The sequence below is a fragment of the Sphaeramia orbicularis genome, chromosome 17, assembly GCF_902148855.1.
Source record: "Sphaeramia orbicularis chromosome 17, fSphaOr1.1, whole genome shotgun sequence".
Lineage (NCBI taxonomy): Eukaryota > Metazoa > Chordata > Actinopteri > Kurtiformes > Apogonidae > Sphaeramia > Sphaeramia orbicularis.
In genome coordinates, this window is record NC_043973.1 from 26,826,688 (window position 1) to 26,844,814 (window position 18,127).

Genomic DNA, 18,127 nt, shown 5'->3' on the forward strand with positions numbered 1-18,127 from the left:
AGGGGACGTACGTGACTCTGTGCAGGGATTGGATGGTGTCTCTTACGTAAACCAATAGAAAGACGAATTCCCATATTCCATCTATTTCCATCCATTTTCACAGCACAAGATTTAAAAACTATTACAACTCTTACGTTTGAGCCCTGATTTTATTATCTTTGTCAAATATATTGTTCACTGTTAAACTCACATATAACATTTTCTATTTTTTAAATATTTTATTTTATATGTTTATGCATTCTTACTTTAAGTTAATCGTTAATTTAATTAAATGTATTTTTTAGTTTTTATTGATACAAATTATTTAGGTTACTGACCTGATTTGCAATTAAATAAAAACTAGAAACTGCAAAGTACTGCTATCCAATTTTTTTTAATATATAAAATGCTATTAACACAGGAAAATAATATATTACCAGTGTTTCTTAAATATATATATATATATATATATATATATATATATATATATATATATATATATATATATGTATGTATGTATATATTCATAGCGTCTAGTGTCCATCCTTCCATCCATCCATCCATCCATGTAATCCATCCTATTATTAAAAGACCATCCATTAAGCAGAGGTTAGTTTTGAAAAAAGCCTACATACTATGTGTGTGTGTGTGTGTGTGTGTGTGTGTGTGTGTGTGTGTGTGTGTGTGTAAAACAATGAACAAATAATTGCTAGTTCTGCTCATTTAATGCTTTTCCATGGTTTTAAAAAAAAAAAAAAATCCATCCAATAACGGCAGCAGCAACGTGATGACACCTTTATTTTTATATACAGCTATTGTACACATAAAAACCCACAAAGTATTTGCATTCCAGGAATTTATGATACAAATCTCCATGTTTTTGGTTAAGTGAGTTTCACAGAATTGGCTTTCTTCAGGCAAATAAAACAAATACACAAACCTTAAAATGAACATTCAAAGATTCCTTTATCTTTAAAGCTCATCAGCTGATGGTGTTTATTTTTTCTCTAAATGTTACAAACAGCATAATTTCTCTGTACATTATTAGTAAGTAATAGAAGTTAATTTGTGAAGCAAACGTGTCATGGTGTGTCTACAAAGTTTCTACAGTCATTGTCTGCAGTGGTTCATAATAATATTCACAAGGAGGAAAATAATGCCAAAGGATGAAAGATCATTTTCTTCTTATATCAGTTCATGGATTACACACCCAACAATTTTCAGAATCAAATGGCAAATACATTTGATAGAAAATGATCATTTAAAGGGTGCAGACTGGTAAAAACATTAAAATGAAAATTTAAAAAAATGTGGTAAAATGGTGATTAACAGGTTAATTACCCATTTTAAAGGTTAGTTGTGGCATATATTTAACAATAAAACAGGGTGAACTAACAAGTAAGCTTTTTTCTATGTTAATCTATACCTGTACTCATATGTCCCAACTTATTACAGCAAAGGAATTACTAAAAAGAAAAACAACAGGGATTATCAGGCAGTGTAACCTGCACATTCATTCATACTGTAAAAAAAATCCAGCATTATTGAGTGTTACTTATTAGAATACTCATTGTCTGGTAAAGTTTCAGATCACCTCTTGATGGCTGGTTGTATTATTCTGTTCCTAAGAAATGAATATGGCATGATGATCACAATGTATTTACAAAACAATTAATTTATAAGAAAATGTAGTTACATATTCACACACCCCACAGATAAATACTGTTTAGAGCAATACTGAATCATTGAGAAACATCTTCAGAAATGAAAATACCTAGCAACACAAAGGACAAAATTGGACCCTTTCGTTTATTTTCTGCATCCCGCAGTTATTTGAGATGAGTTATTACTCTCAGTCATCAAGTACAAGTCAGGAAATAGACCTTATTCAGTGTCAGTGTTCTGTGTGAATTGGCAACTACAGTTTCAGGAAGTATTAGTCTTTTTTTTTGATTCACATTTTACCAAACATCCAGAAGTCTCATGGCCTCAAAGCACTGATTAAAGAGTCACATTAACAACACCTCTCAGGGATTTTACCCTCCTCCCCCTTGCTGTGCGTCCTGGCCCTAGCACCTGTCATCCTCCTCTGTGTCACTGAGTGGATCGCAGCCCGCCACAGAGGTCGTCTGCGCCAGACGCTTTCGAAAGTGTCCGTTGGGGACCTGCCAACCAGTCCGCAAACGCGGGTGAGCTGAGCTGATGGTGTTTGAGCGTCCCAGGCTGCAGGCCACCGCCGCCTCAAAGGTCAGCGTTTCCATGGGGGCGGTGGGGTCTGGGCTGTGGTCGTCCTCTTGTGAGGCCAGGAATGGCTCAGACGGATAGCGTCGAGGAGGGGACGGGTGATGGCTGTCCTCGCCTTTGACCCCCTCTTTGGACTTGCCCCGCCTTACGGTCTCTGGGCTGCCCTGTTCGTCCTCATCTTCACCGACAGAGGGATGTGTGCGACAAACGAGAGGGGAGTAGGAGATATGAGGACGGGAACGGGTTGGGGTTTGTGATAAAGGTCGTCGGCCGCTGGGGGTGCTGGACTCTGACGTGGAGGGTACTGGGCTGTCAGAGCTGTTACCCTAGAAATGAGAATAAAAGGACTTATTAGATTTACTTTTCAGAGCATCTGGTAATTTAGAACTATCAAATTCAAACCGTCCCACAGTGGCCATTTCAGTGTGTAGTTTTATAGCTGAATTTAAGAGCGCTGCGTCTTTGGACAGAGCATTAAACCTAGAATAAAAATGTACCCTGGAACTGTTTCATCTCCGATTGTTTTATTCTGTTTGTCATTTCCCATAACAAAATCCTATTATTCAAGCCCATAATGCAATGGAACTACTCCAGTATGGAGCAGAGTGGCCAGTCACATATTGATATTTAATTTCATTACTGAATTTCATTGTAGCAAAAGCTATTGCTAATAAAAAATAGGGGTTGATGGGATTTATACCCTAACCCTAGCCCTTTGCTTATTAAACTTATTCTTTAATGACTTATTGACTCCTGATCAATTTTCTGTATGGATAATTAGCAATGATTCCAACTTTTCTTTGTTTCTCTCTCTGCCTTGACTCCTACTTGAGGACAGTTTCCAGTAGTGTAGACACTTTATTTAAATACACAAATGTCACAAAACCACAACATCAGTAAAAGGAAATGGTTATATAGGGCAACAAAGTAAAAGTATGTATTTTGCTAATGAAAAATAATCTGATCTGGATTAAATCATTCATATTGATTCAAAATCTGAAATCACAGTTATTGTTTGATGTGAACATGTGAAAAAAATATAATAATTTCCCCATCATTTGCTGATGCATGTTATTGTGTATTCACAATCTGAGGATAATATGTGCTAAGTTGTTCATATTTACCAGTAGATATGAACATTAGGCATAGTGGAGAATAAGTCTGACTCCAAATTGCATCTGTCATTTGTTCTTGTGCTCGCTTGTTGTGACAGTCTCCTGCCGGAAGAACCAACACCAGGTTTAGGTCGAAGCCCCTTGGTACCTGGCTCCCATTTTGGACATATGTTGATGAAACCAACCAATTAAGCAGGCTCATCCATTACATCACCCAAACCAGGTGGCAAAGAACCAAACAGAGGAAATTAAGGTCTGTTGATATGCTTTTAGTATGTCCTCAACTTGTTGCCTCAAACATTTTTCACCATTTGCACAAATGAATCCTGAACTGATAATTGAAGTGAGCTGAGCTTTTAGTGAAATATAGGATCCAATATGTTCTTCAGTCTTAGCATCACTTTCGACGGCACCAAATTTTAAGTTTCACATACTGAAACCATCTGAATTTTGATCACAGAGAATTTCTAGAGCTGAAATGCTGGCATGACATGCTGCTAGTGGCTATACAGTAACTCATGTATAAATCAAAAGCCCAACATGCAAGAGAAATTGTGATTACAGATATTTTTTTACCCTGTTGGCAAAAACAATGATGACTAGTGCAACATACAGTTCTGGTGGATCGACCAATTTGGAATTAGTTCTCAATACCTACCTCTAACACTATTTACTATGGGGTATGTACAAATGAAGTGTCAATATTTCAGAGTCAAGCTATTTGAACCTAGATAGAGTATTTATAGCTCTATGGAGAGTAAACCAGCTCAAACAGTAGAGTTAAAAGTCAGTGTAAAGTTCTGCACAGATGCAGTGTAAAATTCAACTCTACAGAGTGATGATTCATGCCAGTCTGCCGCATTGCATTGTGGGTACTGGACATTTTACTCATTGTGTTCTATTTTATGTGCAGGGGTTCAACAGGGGGTTTGTAATAATGTTTATTTAGGTTAATATGTCTGTTTTACAAAGTATATTGGCATTTTTACATTCATTTTTTTAATTAATGTGAAACCAACCTATGTCAAACCTGTAGGCAGAACAATGCCTTACCTGATTGTTACTGAGGCACTTCATTTTCAAATTGTGCAGGGAGGATTTACCTTATTCAAAAGAAAAGCATATCCTAGAATGATTCAAAATCATGGATGAAATTGACCTTCATGACCCCCACCATGGGAACCCCTGCACTTCTATGATGTTTCTATATTAGCGTAGGGTGCAAACTGATGAAGAAAATAACACTGCAGAGCAATAAATATTGAAACATTAGTCATTTTTAAACTGAATTTGGAGTAAAAATAGCTCTATAAAGTGTAATCATATTACTATATTACTATATATTACTAACAGTGTGAACACACCACAGTGTGAAATATTTTTACATATTTCATTGTTAATTTTGACACTGCATTGAGTAGAATTAACTTTAAAAATTTTACACTGGCCATAGAGTAAATTTTACTCTAATTTTGAGTGGGACCAAATCTTATCTGAAATGGAGTTAAATTCAACTCTCTCAGAGTTAAACTGACACTGTTTTTTGCTGTCTACTTGTATTGAGTTTTCTTTGTCCCATGTGTTTAACAATAATCATGCAAACCTTTGCTGTGGCCCTGCTGTGCGCTATTTCCATCTCTAAATTGGCTAGTTACAGATTCATGGAGCATTCCTGTCTTACCTGTTTATCTTGAGGGTTTGCTCGCTCCACACTGGAGGATCGTGAGGGCTGCAAGCTTCTTTCCTCTGAGTTACACCGAGATGTGTCTGGGGAGAGGAGGTGACAGCGCTCTTTGGATCGGCCACGCTCCCTGTCTCCCTGTTGCCAGTGTTCAGACCGTGAAACTACAGGACAGAAATACAGGAGATGACATGGCATGAAATAATTATGATGAGTTTGTCAGTTAAACTTCATCATTTGTGGTGGATAAGAGCATCGGAAAGACTGGACAGGAGCAGGACTAACCTGCAGCCTTGTAGCTTTTGTGACGAGGCCGATACACTCGCTCAGGACTTTTCTCCTCCTGCCAGAGACCGTTCACCCTCTGATCTGCAACAGTGGAGACTGAACGCTTCATGGAGCCACTGGCAGCCTCCGTCTGCTTGTGTAGGAAATGCACACAAACACAGACAAACATGCAAACACAGGGTACATACACAAAGAAAACATTTCAAATACCCTCATTACATTTAGACAATATCATTAAGTAGCAAATGAACCATTGCAGAAGGATTAAACAAAATCTTTTTCATGCTTTTTCGTGCTTCCTAATGGACTTGTGAGGTTTTAACTTTAGTCTTTCCTCTATTCTAAAAGTAAAAGAGACTGAATTAAGAAAGCGAGGAAACAGCATCCCGGGATCACACCCCAGTCTTATTCAGACTCCAAAGTAATAACGCAAACACACTCCAAAACTCTTTAAACTTCAACTTGTGCACATAAGGAGCAAGGCTTTTTGGCATAAGAGCCCATGCAGCCACTGAAGTCCTCGAGATCCAACACAGACGCCGTGTCATGGAAGATGTGTGTACCTGCGACTCTACAGCCAGACGTGGCAGGGAAGAGGCCCGCACACACAGGCCCCTCCCTACTGGAAGCTCCAGTGGGGCTTCAATCCCCCTACTGCACTCGCCCACCTAGGTGAGTACAGAAACAGAGAGGAGGGCAAGGAGAGACAGAGCACGAATCAGGCTTGTCCCAGCCAGGACTCCATCTACATGGAAGTCCAAGTCAGGTGGGAAGGGAAAGCCAAAGTAAAGCCATTTCTTCACTGATGGTCATCTATCATTAGCCATCACCGGTGCCATTCAATCAGCAGCCATTTCAGCCAAAAACGGACAAAGTAACAACTAGCAACAGGAAAAACTGACTTCAAGAAGAAACAGGAAAAGTGTGAGGTGGTACACTCGGACCATAGAGTGGAAGAGATAGAAAAACCAGTCAACAAAACAGTGTACAGGGAAAGATGGAGTCAGCTTTTCATCTTTGAAGTACATGTAGTCATGCATGGTCAGGTCTTAATACACTAACAGCTACACAAACAGAGCCAAACAACATCTTTATAGGAGCCCAACACATTCCTCTGCGTAGAAAATCAGCAGTATGTGGTATTTCCGAGTAATTTTATTTGCGACGTTGGCCAGTAAAACCAGACAGAATAGACACACAAGAAACTCTCCCGTTGCTTGTCCAACCCTGACAGGACTAAAAGACAGGATTACTAGACAGGTGAGGTAGCATTGCTGTGCAAGGCAAGACACTGAGGAAATTCAATGCAAAGTCACCGACCATGTTCATGGGAATAAAGCCTAAATGTATGAGGTGCTTTTGTAAACCTTTGTGTGAAAACGTCTGTAGTTTCCAACCTGTCTCCTACAGTGACCTGCAGGAACGCAATGTGGTTTTGAAACGAATACTATATTTGGTTGTTATTATGTTTAACTAGTCAAATTCTACAGATGCAACATGTTAACAGGTTTTTAGAAGACAACGTTTCAGTTTAAGGGGTCATAAGTCAGGTTAGAAACTACTTCTCTAAGACAAAGGCTGTGTTCGGAATCTCATACTGGACACTACATATTACATATGTCCTGTCTGCTGTACACTACTTCATATAGTAGGATACAGTACAGTATGCCACAGGTGAACATTAACACAGTGTGCTAGAAAATCATATGATCATGAGGCTTTTTACTTTTCTAACAATAATTGGCAGCTGTTGGCATATGTTTACCATTTGTCGCATTTTTGCATAAAAAAATGTGTGAAATCATTTGATACATATGACATTGTGCTGATATATTGTTTTAGCAACTTTACGATCTCATTTCCATGTCTAAAACTGAAAGATTATGTAATTTTTGCATACCTGTAGTTGCTTGGCTTGCTGCTAATTTCCTGAGTTGAATATTCATAATGCAGTGTATGTAAATAGGAAAGTCAGGCCTAAACTCTGACATAACAGGTGGTGCTACTGCATCTTAACCACTACTTTCCACCTGCCGGTTAATAAAAGATGAAGAGGACTGTGATACATCATGGGATGCATTATAAGATGTAGGTAACTCAGTGCAGTGCAGTATTTAAACAGATTTTCAGGTTTGCTGCATAGTATGCCAGTAGCAGAGAGTATGCCATTTCGAACACACCCAAAAAATGCGATATTAATGATTATACTTTCATTTATTTTTCTGTTTAATTTGTGTTTCTTCTTACCAGATTCTCCTGTTGACTGGAATCGATGTCGGAGCTCATGGGTTGCATAAATAACTCCTGGGGTGAGATGGGGCTCAATGCCACAAACCCTCCTCTAGTCCTGTATCAGAAAAAAAGCAAAGAATAAATAAACACATAACTAGAGACTCCGGAAGACATACACCTGGATACGTATGCACAGACTCACAGAGCCGAGCCAGCGCTGTGAGCCATCATCGGCAGAGGCTTAGTGTTGGAGAGAATGTCCTCAGGGAGAGTAGACGCATCCAGGCGCTTAAACATTAAGTTACTCTTCTGAAGAAAAAAGAAAATCACAACAGATCAAATCAGGTCAAAGAAACAGTTCAGGGAATGTTTCTGACTTGAACAGGTGCAGGATAGTAGCATCCTGAGCTGACCTGTGCTTCAAGTTGCTGCCTGAGCTTCTTGGCTTTGTTCTGTTTGAAGTAGTCCATTATCATCATGGAAGCGTAGATCTTCCCCACTGTCATGTCGCTATCTGAGTGAGAAGACACACTATATTTAACTGTTATGGCTTATTTCTGAGTATTACAGACTGTTCCCTCTACAGTTTGAGCCAGACCTTTGTTGATAGGTACCAGCAGATCCAAGGTCTTCTGGGGCAGGTAAGGCCAAATGATACTGATCTCCTTCTGCAGCTCACTATCCAGAGCGACACGGTCCTCACCACCTGCGACACACATTCACACTCACACATACAGCTCATATATCATTCTGGCAAATGTTCTGACAGATGTGAAGTCTGACCTCTGGCTATTTTGATGTCCAAAGCTGTGCGGATGAGCGACATCAGAGTCGAAGTGAAGTGGACCGTCATGTCCTCGTCTACGGGCATGTTCATCAGCACCAATCTCTAAGGATGTGGAGACCAGGGTTATTAGACCTGATGAAAACTGAGACTGAAACTAAATGCACTGTTTTGTTATATCATCATAAAAGTAGGAACGGTTTTCAAATGCACTAATAAAAGGTAGAATCCCCAATGCAGCTGGGACCAAAATAAAGCAGAATTGCTGGTAAAATCAATTATGTTTTCCTTCAGTGTTAACCCTTTATCAGGCAAGTGACTATTTTTGGTCATTTCTGAACACATTACAATACAGTTACAACAACAGTTATAGTTACAGTTACAGTGAGTCAGCAATCTCAGGTCCAATGTGGTCTACAGGGTCTGTAAGGTCCACCTCTGCATGAATAGTGAATGTACCTGCTTTGTTAGGTACCATGAAGTAATGGTACTAATGCAAGGAATGATGTTCAAAGGGATAATGTGGATGTTGACAGGTGTCTGGATCAGCACTCATGTTGTTCTAATGTTCTAAAAGGGATGTCCTAAAGTTCTAAAATACAAGTTCCTTTCACCTTACATGTGTTTATCTTGTATTTTTTATATTAACTTCTTGGATTTATTTATTTTTTTTGGCCACTTACAGGTGAGGAACCAAATATGGTAGCTTCATTGACCTTGATTTTCTACTTAACAATACAAATTAGAATTCTTTTTTTACAAAAGTAATAAAGTCTTACTATGTCCTCCAATAACACAATAAGGTTGAAATGTTGAATTTCAGAGAATTTCTATGAGTGTCCTATAAAGGGTTAATAGTTCATGAGCTTCTGTGGATAATACCTGACAGACTTAAAATGAAAATAAAACCAAACGGACTTACACACTCTTAAAATTTCACAAGTTAAAAGCCAAATTAAGACTGAGTAAAAATGTAACACCAGTGGAGACAAAAGGGAACAGGTGTTTATTTCATGTAAAGATGGTAGTTTCTTCATTACCTTATATGCAATCTTGGCAGGACATTTTTTGCCCAGTCCCAGTGGTGGCGACATGTGCGTTAACATCTCATACATGGCAGTGTAGTGGATACGACCACTGTGGAAGGACAGAAAGGTGGAAACATCAGCTCCATGCTTTGATATTTTATACACATTGACTGCCCTCTGCTGGATGAAAATAGAACAGAACAGCATGAACGAGGCTCACCAGGCCAAACGGTCGTATTCCCCCCAGATCCGGACAAACTCATCCAGGTGATGGGGTCCCAGGATGGAGGAATCTCTGGTCAGATACTCAAAGTTATCCATGATCACAGCCACAAATAGATTTAACATCTGGAACAGGGTATCATTAAAAGATTTTAGATAATAAGCAAAGGTGTCAGAGCTGTAAGATATCAAAAGACGTGGCATGTTGACTGTTCTCTGACCAGGAAGGAGCTGAAGAAGATGAAAGAGACGAAGTAGCAGTAGGCGAACTCGGTCCCACAGCCTCCCTCGTGGTCTGGAGACATGGTGAGTGGGGCGATGGATGGGTCTGGCTCACATTCCTGGCCCGACAGACAGGAAAGCATAATCTCCTGCCAGGACTCCCCTGTGGCACTCCTGAGAATTAAACACACACATCTTTACATACACTTAAGATTAACTGTGTATTTAAATAAAACCACATCCATTTCCATCAGGAGTAAAAATCAGTTTAAATCCCACCTGAAGAGCAGCATCAGAGCACTGAAAAAGGTTTTAAAGTTGTTGTGCTGATTGATGTGACTCTCATCATTCAGCTTGATGTTTCCAAAAACCTGCAGAAAATGACTTCCTTTAGTAAAATTATCCCCTGATTTCACTGATACACCAGATGCAGACTACAGGGGAACCTGTGGTTGTAATAGTCCCAAATGTTTTTGTCATGCATTTTGCATCATCATAATCATCATCATCATGACTCAAGATTCAAGACTCAAAATTTTGATTTTTTATACTCATGTTATGAACAGTGAAATGCAAGAACTGTCCACAATTCTGTTCATTAAAGCTAGATAAATGCAATATAGATATTAAAGTAAATATTAATCACTGTTGTCCATAAAGTTGGAATAAAATATTTTTGTCTATTGTGACAATATGATTTATTCTTGACAGATAAATCAAGAATGTATTAACTGTACCTGGTCAAAGCTGATTACTAATGTGTATAAAAAGGAATAAAAAGAGAAATGTGTCTGACAACAGAATTATTCCAACTTTATGAGCAACAATATATATATATATACAATTATATATATATATACAATAAACATCAAACTCTCATATGTACAGAAAACAGAGCAGATTGTCTATTGTGCGATGTGCTAATATTGTACACATTCCTCAATGTATGATTAATACATGATTCTTACCAATAAGGATAATTGTTAATAAAAGTTTAATTAAGTATTTTAAATGCTATTTCTGGCCTTTTTTTATTTAATGCTTCACACTCAACAAATGAAAGGGTGTTTATTGTTTTCATGATTAGAGACAGTAGATATTTAGAGTGGTGAAATCCTGCCCTTTCTAGTCAAACCCTGTTGGACATAATTAAAAAAAAAAAAAAAAAGAAAAAAAAAAAAAAAAAGGTATTATAGTCAAAGGTGAGAAACAAATAATTTTTCGACCCAGTTTGAACTATGGAATCATTCACAAATGTGATATCTGTCACTTAAAAAGATAATGACAACAATTCTGCATATTGTTGCAACAAAAAAAATGAAAATACGTAAACATAACATAAACAATACACCAAAAAGCCTCATATGGGATGTCATTGTGAGTTTGATTTTCCATGGTTGTGATTTTCACCTCTTTTAATACTTTTTCACCTCTACTTACGAAGTAAAATCTACTGATATAACTGCATTTTGATGCTGGTTAGGGGTGTAAGAAAATATTGGTTCTGCAATATATCTCAATATTTCATTACACAATACTGTATCGATATTAAAAAGTACTGTATTGATATGTTTAGGTATTTATTCAAATGCAGATATCGTGGAGGTTCATTTTTCTTTTGTGTTTTTCTTTTTTCTTTATACTTTATTTATTATTGTTTAACATTATTTTATTAAATAACGGTTATTTTAAGCATCCTAAAAGCACTTTTTACTGTCTGAGAGGCAGATGTTAGCTCCTTTGTTGGGATTGCACAAAAATACTGTTCTGATATTAGTTATGAACTAATAGAATATGAACATTTGAGCAGGATCTTAAATGTTATATCTGTAAAATATAATTTAAGTTTTAACAGGGAAAAATTTAATGAGATCCTGTTGTGATCAAATAAAAATGTGTTTAGTATTTGTGCATATTTCTGGTGTAATTCAATTCTTCAAGGAAATAATTATTTAAAAAAAAGAAACAAACAAAAAATTGCCTTTTTAACAGTATCATGATATATCGTGTCGTGATCCTAGTATTGTGATTTGTATCATATCGCCAGATTCTTGCCAATACACACTCCTAATGCTGGCAGCTGCTGATTAGATGTATCATTTGCTGATGTGAGAGACAGTTCACTGGGCCACATCATATAAAACTAAATGTTACTTTAATATGTTTATGACAAACTTCCATTTTCTTGACTTGTAAAAGACCATATGTGCAGTTGACAATACTGACAATCAAAAAGGGATGAAAAAGTTATTTGTCTCTGGCCATTGATCAGTACTCCTAAACGTCACCTTCCTGTAAAAAACTCCAGTTTAGTTTTAGTCTTTGTGAAACAAAAAATAAAATGTTTTTGCACAAGCTTTCTTCTATCTATAAAGTATCCTATTATTACTGAAATAAACATTGTCTCTTTCTGTCTGAGCCTGAATGAGTCACAGTAGCAGCCAATTTTCATCATTTTGCTCATTCTTATAATTCATATTATTTTTTGGAGGAATAAAGATAAACAGCAGTGCTTCACAAATGTTGTCACTACAATTTCTAAGCAAAAGTAAAACATGAGCTCCCCCAAGTCCATGGTATAATTTGCTGAAATATAACAGTTTTTGATTTAATTATCAGGAGGACAGATACCTGCATTCCAATTATGGCATAAATGAAGAAAAGCATCGCAATTAGAAGACAGACGTAAGGAAGGGCCTGTTGGAGAAAAGAGAAAAGACAGCAGGAGACATTTCATTATCAACAATTCGTCACACTGTCTGAAAAACAAACGAGAGGAAAAAAACAAAAAAACTTCTGACCTTAAAAGATTGTACAAAAGTCCATAGGAGAATGCGAATGGTGTAACCCTGTCTCAGCAGCTTGATCAACCTGGCTGTTCGGAAAAGCTTCAGGAAACTCATGTTGATGGTATTCACAGACTGGTGCACCAATGGTTAAAGAGAGAGAGTGACATGAGAAAGAGAGAGGGAAGAGAGAGGAGAGAGTGGCAGACAGAAGGGAGAGACAGGATGTAAAACACAGATGGCAAAAATCAACACAACAGGACTTAAGTTGTGTCTGGAGGCAGGGATCGTAACACATGAGGAAACTTGGAAAGAAAGGCTACATACGAATCAGGCTATTTGAGTCTCTTGTTTTTTGGGTCGCAACATTGTGAAAATGAATAGTGTCTTGGCAGTTTCTTACCTGTAAATCCACAATTATTTCAGTGATACTGCCAAGAACAGTGATGAAATCAAAGATATTCCAAGTATCTCGAAAGTAGTTCTGCAAAAAAAGACACTTTATTATGTTTTGTTTCTTAACAATCCATGAACAAATGCTCTAATGCTGGTGCTAAATATGGTCAAACATTCTCTTGTCTCTTTGAATACTCACCACTAAACCAAACGCCATAATTTTTAGGATACATTCCATTGAGAACAGGACGGTGAAGGCTGTGTTTAGATGCTTTAAGACTGTATCGTAGGCGGTTGGAGCTGAGTGGTACTGAAGGCAAAGACAGAAAGACATACAATAAAGTTAATGTTATTGGTCACATTTTGATGAATCTGTCCTTTCATACTTAACAGCACTGTGCATTACATTTTCATATACGACTATATTTATTTATAGATGGCCAGTGATGCAGAATAGTTCTGATTACATTTTTGGAACAGTAGGTCAAAGTTCCAATTTTTAATGAATTTTTTAATTGTTTTTTTTTCCCATTTACTTATTATGGGCAAAAATTCACATGTCTGTAGCACAAACACTGTTAGTTGAATTCATACCAAATTGGGTTTATAGATTGCCAGTGACCCACCATATGTTTGGTTACATTTTGGGAAAAGTAGGTCAAACTTCAAATTTTTTATGAATTTTTAAAATCCTTTTTCTTCTGCCATTTACTTAAAATGGGCGAAATTTAAATTGTCGATAAAAACATCAATTTTGTTTCAATTTACTTCAAACTTGGTACATATATAGAGGCAATTGATATGCTGACATCAGCACATCCATAGTACATAATGACATCAGCTGGATCGATGCCAAAATAAGCTAGAATACATGCGAGGGGTGGGGTTTGTTCTTCCTAGCACCACTTGTTACCATATCTTTCGTTATTGTCATTAATTTTAGAGACTTAAAACTACCTTACAAATACAAAATATCAATCAAAGTAAGCATTCACTTGTGTTTAATGTATGTCAAAGTCACATCATGTTGTCATATAGTCTTAAACACATTTGTTGGTGCGTTCAGTTCCCTGTCAGACATTCTGATACCTGTGAATTGTGAGGCAGTAAGAGAGAAGTATTTCATTTCATTTCTCCAGTCTCAAGGACAAATAAGATCTGGATCTTTCTGGTATCTGAGGTGTCAGATGAAGGATTTTCCTAAACAAGGTCTCCATTTTCAACTGCATTATTTACAGAGCCATGTGTATGTTCTGATTTCAAACTCTGCTCTTGGATCTATAACATGAGATTAGGCTTGGGTGAAATTCTAGAAACCAACAACAGTCACTGATTTGGACTCTTGGGATCAGTACCAATACTGTAAAGGTCTGATCAGTTAAACCAGGGGGGTCAAACTCAGTTTAGTTCAGGGGCCACATACAGCACAGTTTGATTTCAAATGGGCCGAACTAGCAAAATAATAACATAATAAACTATAAATAATGCCAACTCTAAACTTTTCTCTTTTTTTGGAGCAAAAAAAGTAAACTGACAATATGAAAATGTCTATTTCTACAAACTATCCTTTAAAAAATGTGAATATCACGATCAACCTGAATTCATTTTAGATAAGTAAGTGCAATTCTAACAATATTCTGCCTGTTTATCACTTACACATGTACATCACAACTTACAGATCACACTGGATCTACAAATACCCTAAACATTTAGTAACAGGTTGAATATTAGTAAAATTACACTTAGTTCTCTTAAGACATTCCATGTTGTTCATATTTGCTCAGGTTATAGGTCAGGTATTTTTCTGAAAGGATAGTTTGTAAATGTAAACATTTAACAAGTAATTTTACTTTTTTGCAATAAAACAAAGACAAAGATTTGGAGTTTTCATTTTTTATAAGTTATTATGCTATTATTTTACTGGACCAACCATTGGGCTGAATGTGGCCTCAGAATTAAAATTATTTTGACACCACTGATTGTAAATATCTTCTTTTTTTTTTTTTTCATTTGAGCATGTTGCAAATTCATTCCACGGGCTGGATTGGAACCATCGGTGGGCCAGTTTTGGCTCAAGGGCTGTGTGTTTGACACCTGTAAGTTAATCGGTGTTTATTAATCAGCATTAGAATGTTCGACTGTTATTATGGAGCTTTGACACACAACATAACATGTGCTATACTCACTGCTGAAGTTAACAAAGGACTTGTAGAAGCACTAATTAAATAGGTTTCATATGAAAGAAAATATATTGCTTCGAACCTCTGCCTCTTTACCTCTATTAGGAAACTGTTGTAGGTCGGAAACATAAGATAAAATAAGATATGACACTATTTATCCCACTGTGGGAAATTTTCACAGTTAACAGCAGCAACATACAACAAGCAAGTGCAGAGAAAGAGATAGAAAAACTACAAACAGGAGAAAAATGAAATATAAAGAAAAAAAAGAAAGTTGGTATTAATATAAAAATCTAAATAAATACAGAATTAGAATTAAAGTTAAGTATTATTTACATATTTATGTGAGTTTATATATATATATATATATATATGTGTGTGTGTGTGTGTGTGTGTGTGTGTGTGTGTGTGTATGTGTGTGTGTTGGGGGGGTTACTGAGAAATACTGTAGAAATACTGTTTACTGTACTGAGGAGGAACACATAACAAACCCAAACAATTCTACCTCATGTTAGAATATACCATTTCCTGTGTTGTTCTACCAAAGTATGGATAAAAATGCAAACTTTTGTTGCATACACAATAACTGTGTCTGACAGTACGAATCACAGTGAGTGATTTTAGACACCCCTGACATCAGCTTTCCCTCCGTTGTGCCTCCCATCCCTGGGTGGATGCCTTGTTATTAGCCACGTGAATATTCGGCACAGAGTGAACCTTCTGAGTTGTGTGTTGTGCTTTGCTTCTCACAGCAGCACATCATCACAAGCCATTGGAAATTATGGGTTTGAGAACACAGAGGTGCTGTTGTCGTGTTGTGTGTTAACGCTCCATTACTCAAATAAACAGCGTCTCTTTCTCTCTTCTCATTCTCTCTACGCCTCTGTGGTGCTGAAAGATGCACGCCACTGACTACTTTTCATCTGATTTCTTATTCATCTGAGCCCAGAAATAATTATCGCTCAATGATAATGTAATATTTACCAAAAATAACATTCATCAAATACCTTCATCATGAGGACCACGGTGTTCAGGGCGATCATAACCAGCACCGTGTACTCAAAAGAAGGCGACGCCACAAAGTGCCACAGTCTGTATTGGAAGGTTTGTCTGTTCTGGGGCATGTAGCGGGTCATCGGTTTGGCGCTGATGGCAAAGTCGATACAAGCCCTCTGATGGTCAGGAATTTAACAGAACAGTCACACAGATTAGAGAAATGTACTTCAGTTCATAAAGATACATACATGTATGAGGGTGTTTGACCCACCTCGTTCTTCTCCAGACTACACTCCTGAATCATTTTGTCACCCTGCTCCTGGAAAGTGATGATGATAAGAGCCACAAAGATGTTAACAAAGAAGAATGGGAAGACCACAAAGTAGACCACGTAGAAAATGGACATCTCCATCCTGTTCCCTCGACTCGGTCCCATGTTCTCCTCTGTGACATCAGTGGAGTGCTGCAGGACCCTAATAAAAAAAACAGGAGAATATAGTAATAAGTAGTGTTGTATAAAGTACTGGAAAGTCACACTTGAGTAGAAGTTGTTCTGTACATAATATAATATAAATCCAATGTAAATCTCAACCCATTGTTGTCCTTGTCTCTAGTCGAATATTTGTTTATATTAGGTCTATGTTTAAGTGTGCTTGGGTTTATGTTGAAATTGTACGTCGTGAGCAAAGAAAAATTCCTTGTATGTGTTCACGTACTTGGCCAATAAAGCTGATTCTGATTCTCATTCTGATTCTGAAAAGTACAAGTACCCTACCAAAAAAATGACTTTGGTAGAAGTTCAAGTCACAAACTGAAATACTACTCAAGTTAAAGTCTTTAAGTATCTAAGTAATCTCCAATTAAATGTACTCAAGTAATGAAAGCAAAAGTACAAGTAAATGTTAATAACAACCAGAGGCAGTCAGAATTTGGAATATTATAAAGTTTATCCAGGATTTTAAAATGTCATAAAGTAAAAGACAAGCAGCCAAAATATTGAAAGTGATGCCTACGTCACACACTTCAAACACAAGGTTTCAAAAATCTCAACAGGAGTAGGCTACTGCTGGTATTATAAGTGTCAGAATTTTGAAAAAAAGAAAAAAAAAGAAAAGAAAAGAAAACTATGAAGCTTACGTTATGCCTCAAAACATGGAGCCTACATTACACTTTGCAAACGAGGAATCCCAAGTCTAAATACCTGACATAATACTAACCTGTTTTTTGGCACAGCTTCATTCAGCTCTCCCTCACATCTACAAATTGCCAACAGGTTGAGTGTGGACCGTCGTTTGCACTTGTCCATTACACGATTAGACCCAATGACAAATCAGCTTCCAGACTTTGTTGCAGTCATCACTAATCTCAGCAGTGAAAACACCAAATTTCCTTTCATTTATGTTATTAAGAAGTACTGATACTGTGCATTAAAATGTATTAGAGTAGAAGTATGCAATAGAGTTAGGAAATGTAGAAAGGTAAAAGTGAAAGTAAACAGCATAAGAATACTCAGTAAAGTACAAATTCTCCCAAAACATACTTGAGTACAGTAGTGCAGTATTATTACTTTGTTACTATACAACACTGGTAACCCATCATATGTTAAACATTAAAAGTTTGCTCTGTAATGACTTGAGGCTTACTGAGGCCACCCTTCTCCAGTTGAGACGGTGAACAGTGTGAGGAGGGCCCAGCAGACGTTATCGTAGTGGAACTCGTGTCTCTTCCACTCTCTCCTCTTCACTTCTTTCTTGTCCCTGCTGTAGTCGATGTAGTATCCTCTGTAGGAAAAACACAGCAGCCGGAGGATATTGTTTCATACATTCACTAATTAAACCAACTGACTTTTTTTCAAGAGACTTTTTTCCCTGACTTAGAGTAAGCGAAGGGCCACAGATTGGAATTGAAACATGAAACAAAGTATGTTAATCTACATGAATTTAGTAGACATGACAGATTGCTTTAACAATGGGC

General features: G+C 37.1%; 1 protein-coding gene across 1 annotated transcript in view; it reads right to left on the minus strand.

Moving 5' to 3' along the window:
* Positions 1-1,931: 1,931 nt before the first annotated feature.
* Positions 1,932-18,127, minus strand: part of LOC115437870 (voltage-dependent R-type calcium channel subunit alpha-1E-like) — a 74,066-nt gene continuing 57,870 nt past the window's right edge. The window contains exons 30-49 of the mRNA XM_030161243.1: positions 17,797-17,934; positions 16,425-16,626; positions 16,165-16,329; positions 13,177-13,287; positions 12,985-13,065; positions 12,597-12,716; positions 12,427-12,492; positions 10,075-10,166; positions 9,795-9,969; positions 9,572-9,699; positions 9,364-9,460; positions 8,323-8,428; positions 8,138-8,245; positions 7,953-8,053; positions 7,742-7,848; positions 7,555-7,654; positions 5,871-5,975; positions 5,305-5,440; positions 5,020-5,183; positions 1,932-2,549 (exon numbers count right to left, since the gene is read on the minus strand). Coding sequence (XP_030017103.1) covers positions 2,049-2,549; positions 5,020-5,183; positions 5,305-5,440; positions 5,871-5,975; positions 7,555-7,654; positions 7,742-7,848; positions 7,953-8,053; positions 8,138-8,245; positions 8,323-8,428; positions 9,364-9,460; positions 9,572-9,699; positions 9,795-9,969; positions 10,075-10,166; positions 12,427-12,492; positions 12,597-12,716; positions 12,985-13,065; positions 13,177-13,287; positions 16,165-16,329; positions 16,425-16,626; positions 17,797-17,934 — 2,803 coding nt within the window. The 3' untranslated portion in view covers positions 1,932-2,048. The remainder of the gene's footprint in view (positions 2,550-5,019; positions 5,184-5,304; positions 5,441-5,870; positions 5,976-7,554; positions 7,655-7,741; positions 7,849-7,952; positions 8,054-8,137; positions 8,246-8,322; positions 8,429-9,363; positions 9,461-9,571; positions 9,700-9,794; positions 9,970-10,074; positions 10,167-12,426; positions 12,493-12,596; positions 12,717-12,984; positions 13,066-13,176; positions 13,288-16,164; positions 16,330-16,424; positions 16,627-17,796; positions 17,935-18,127) is intronic.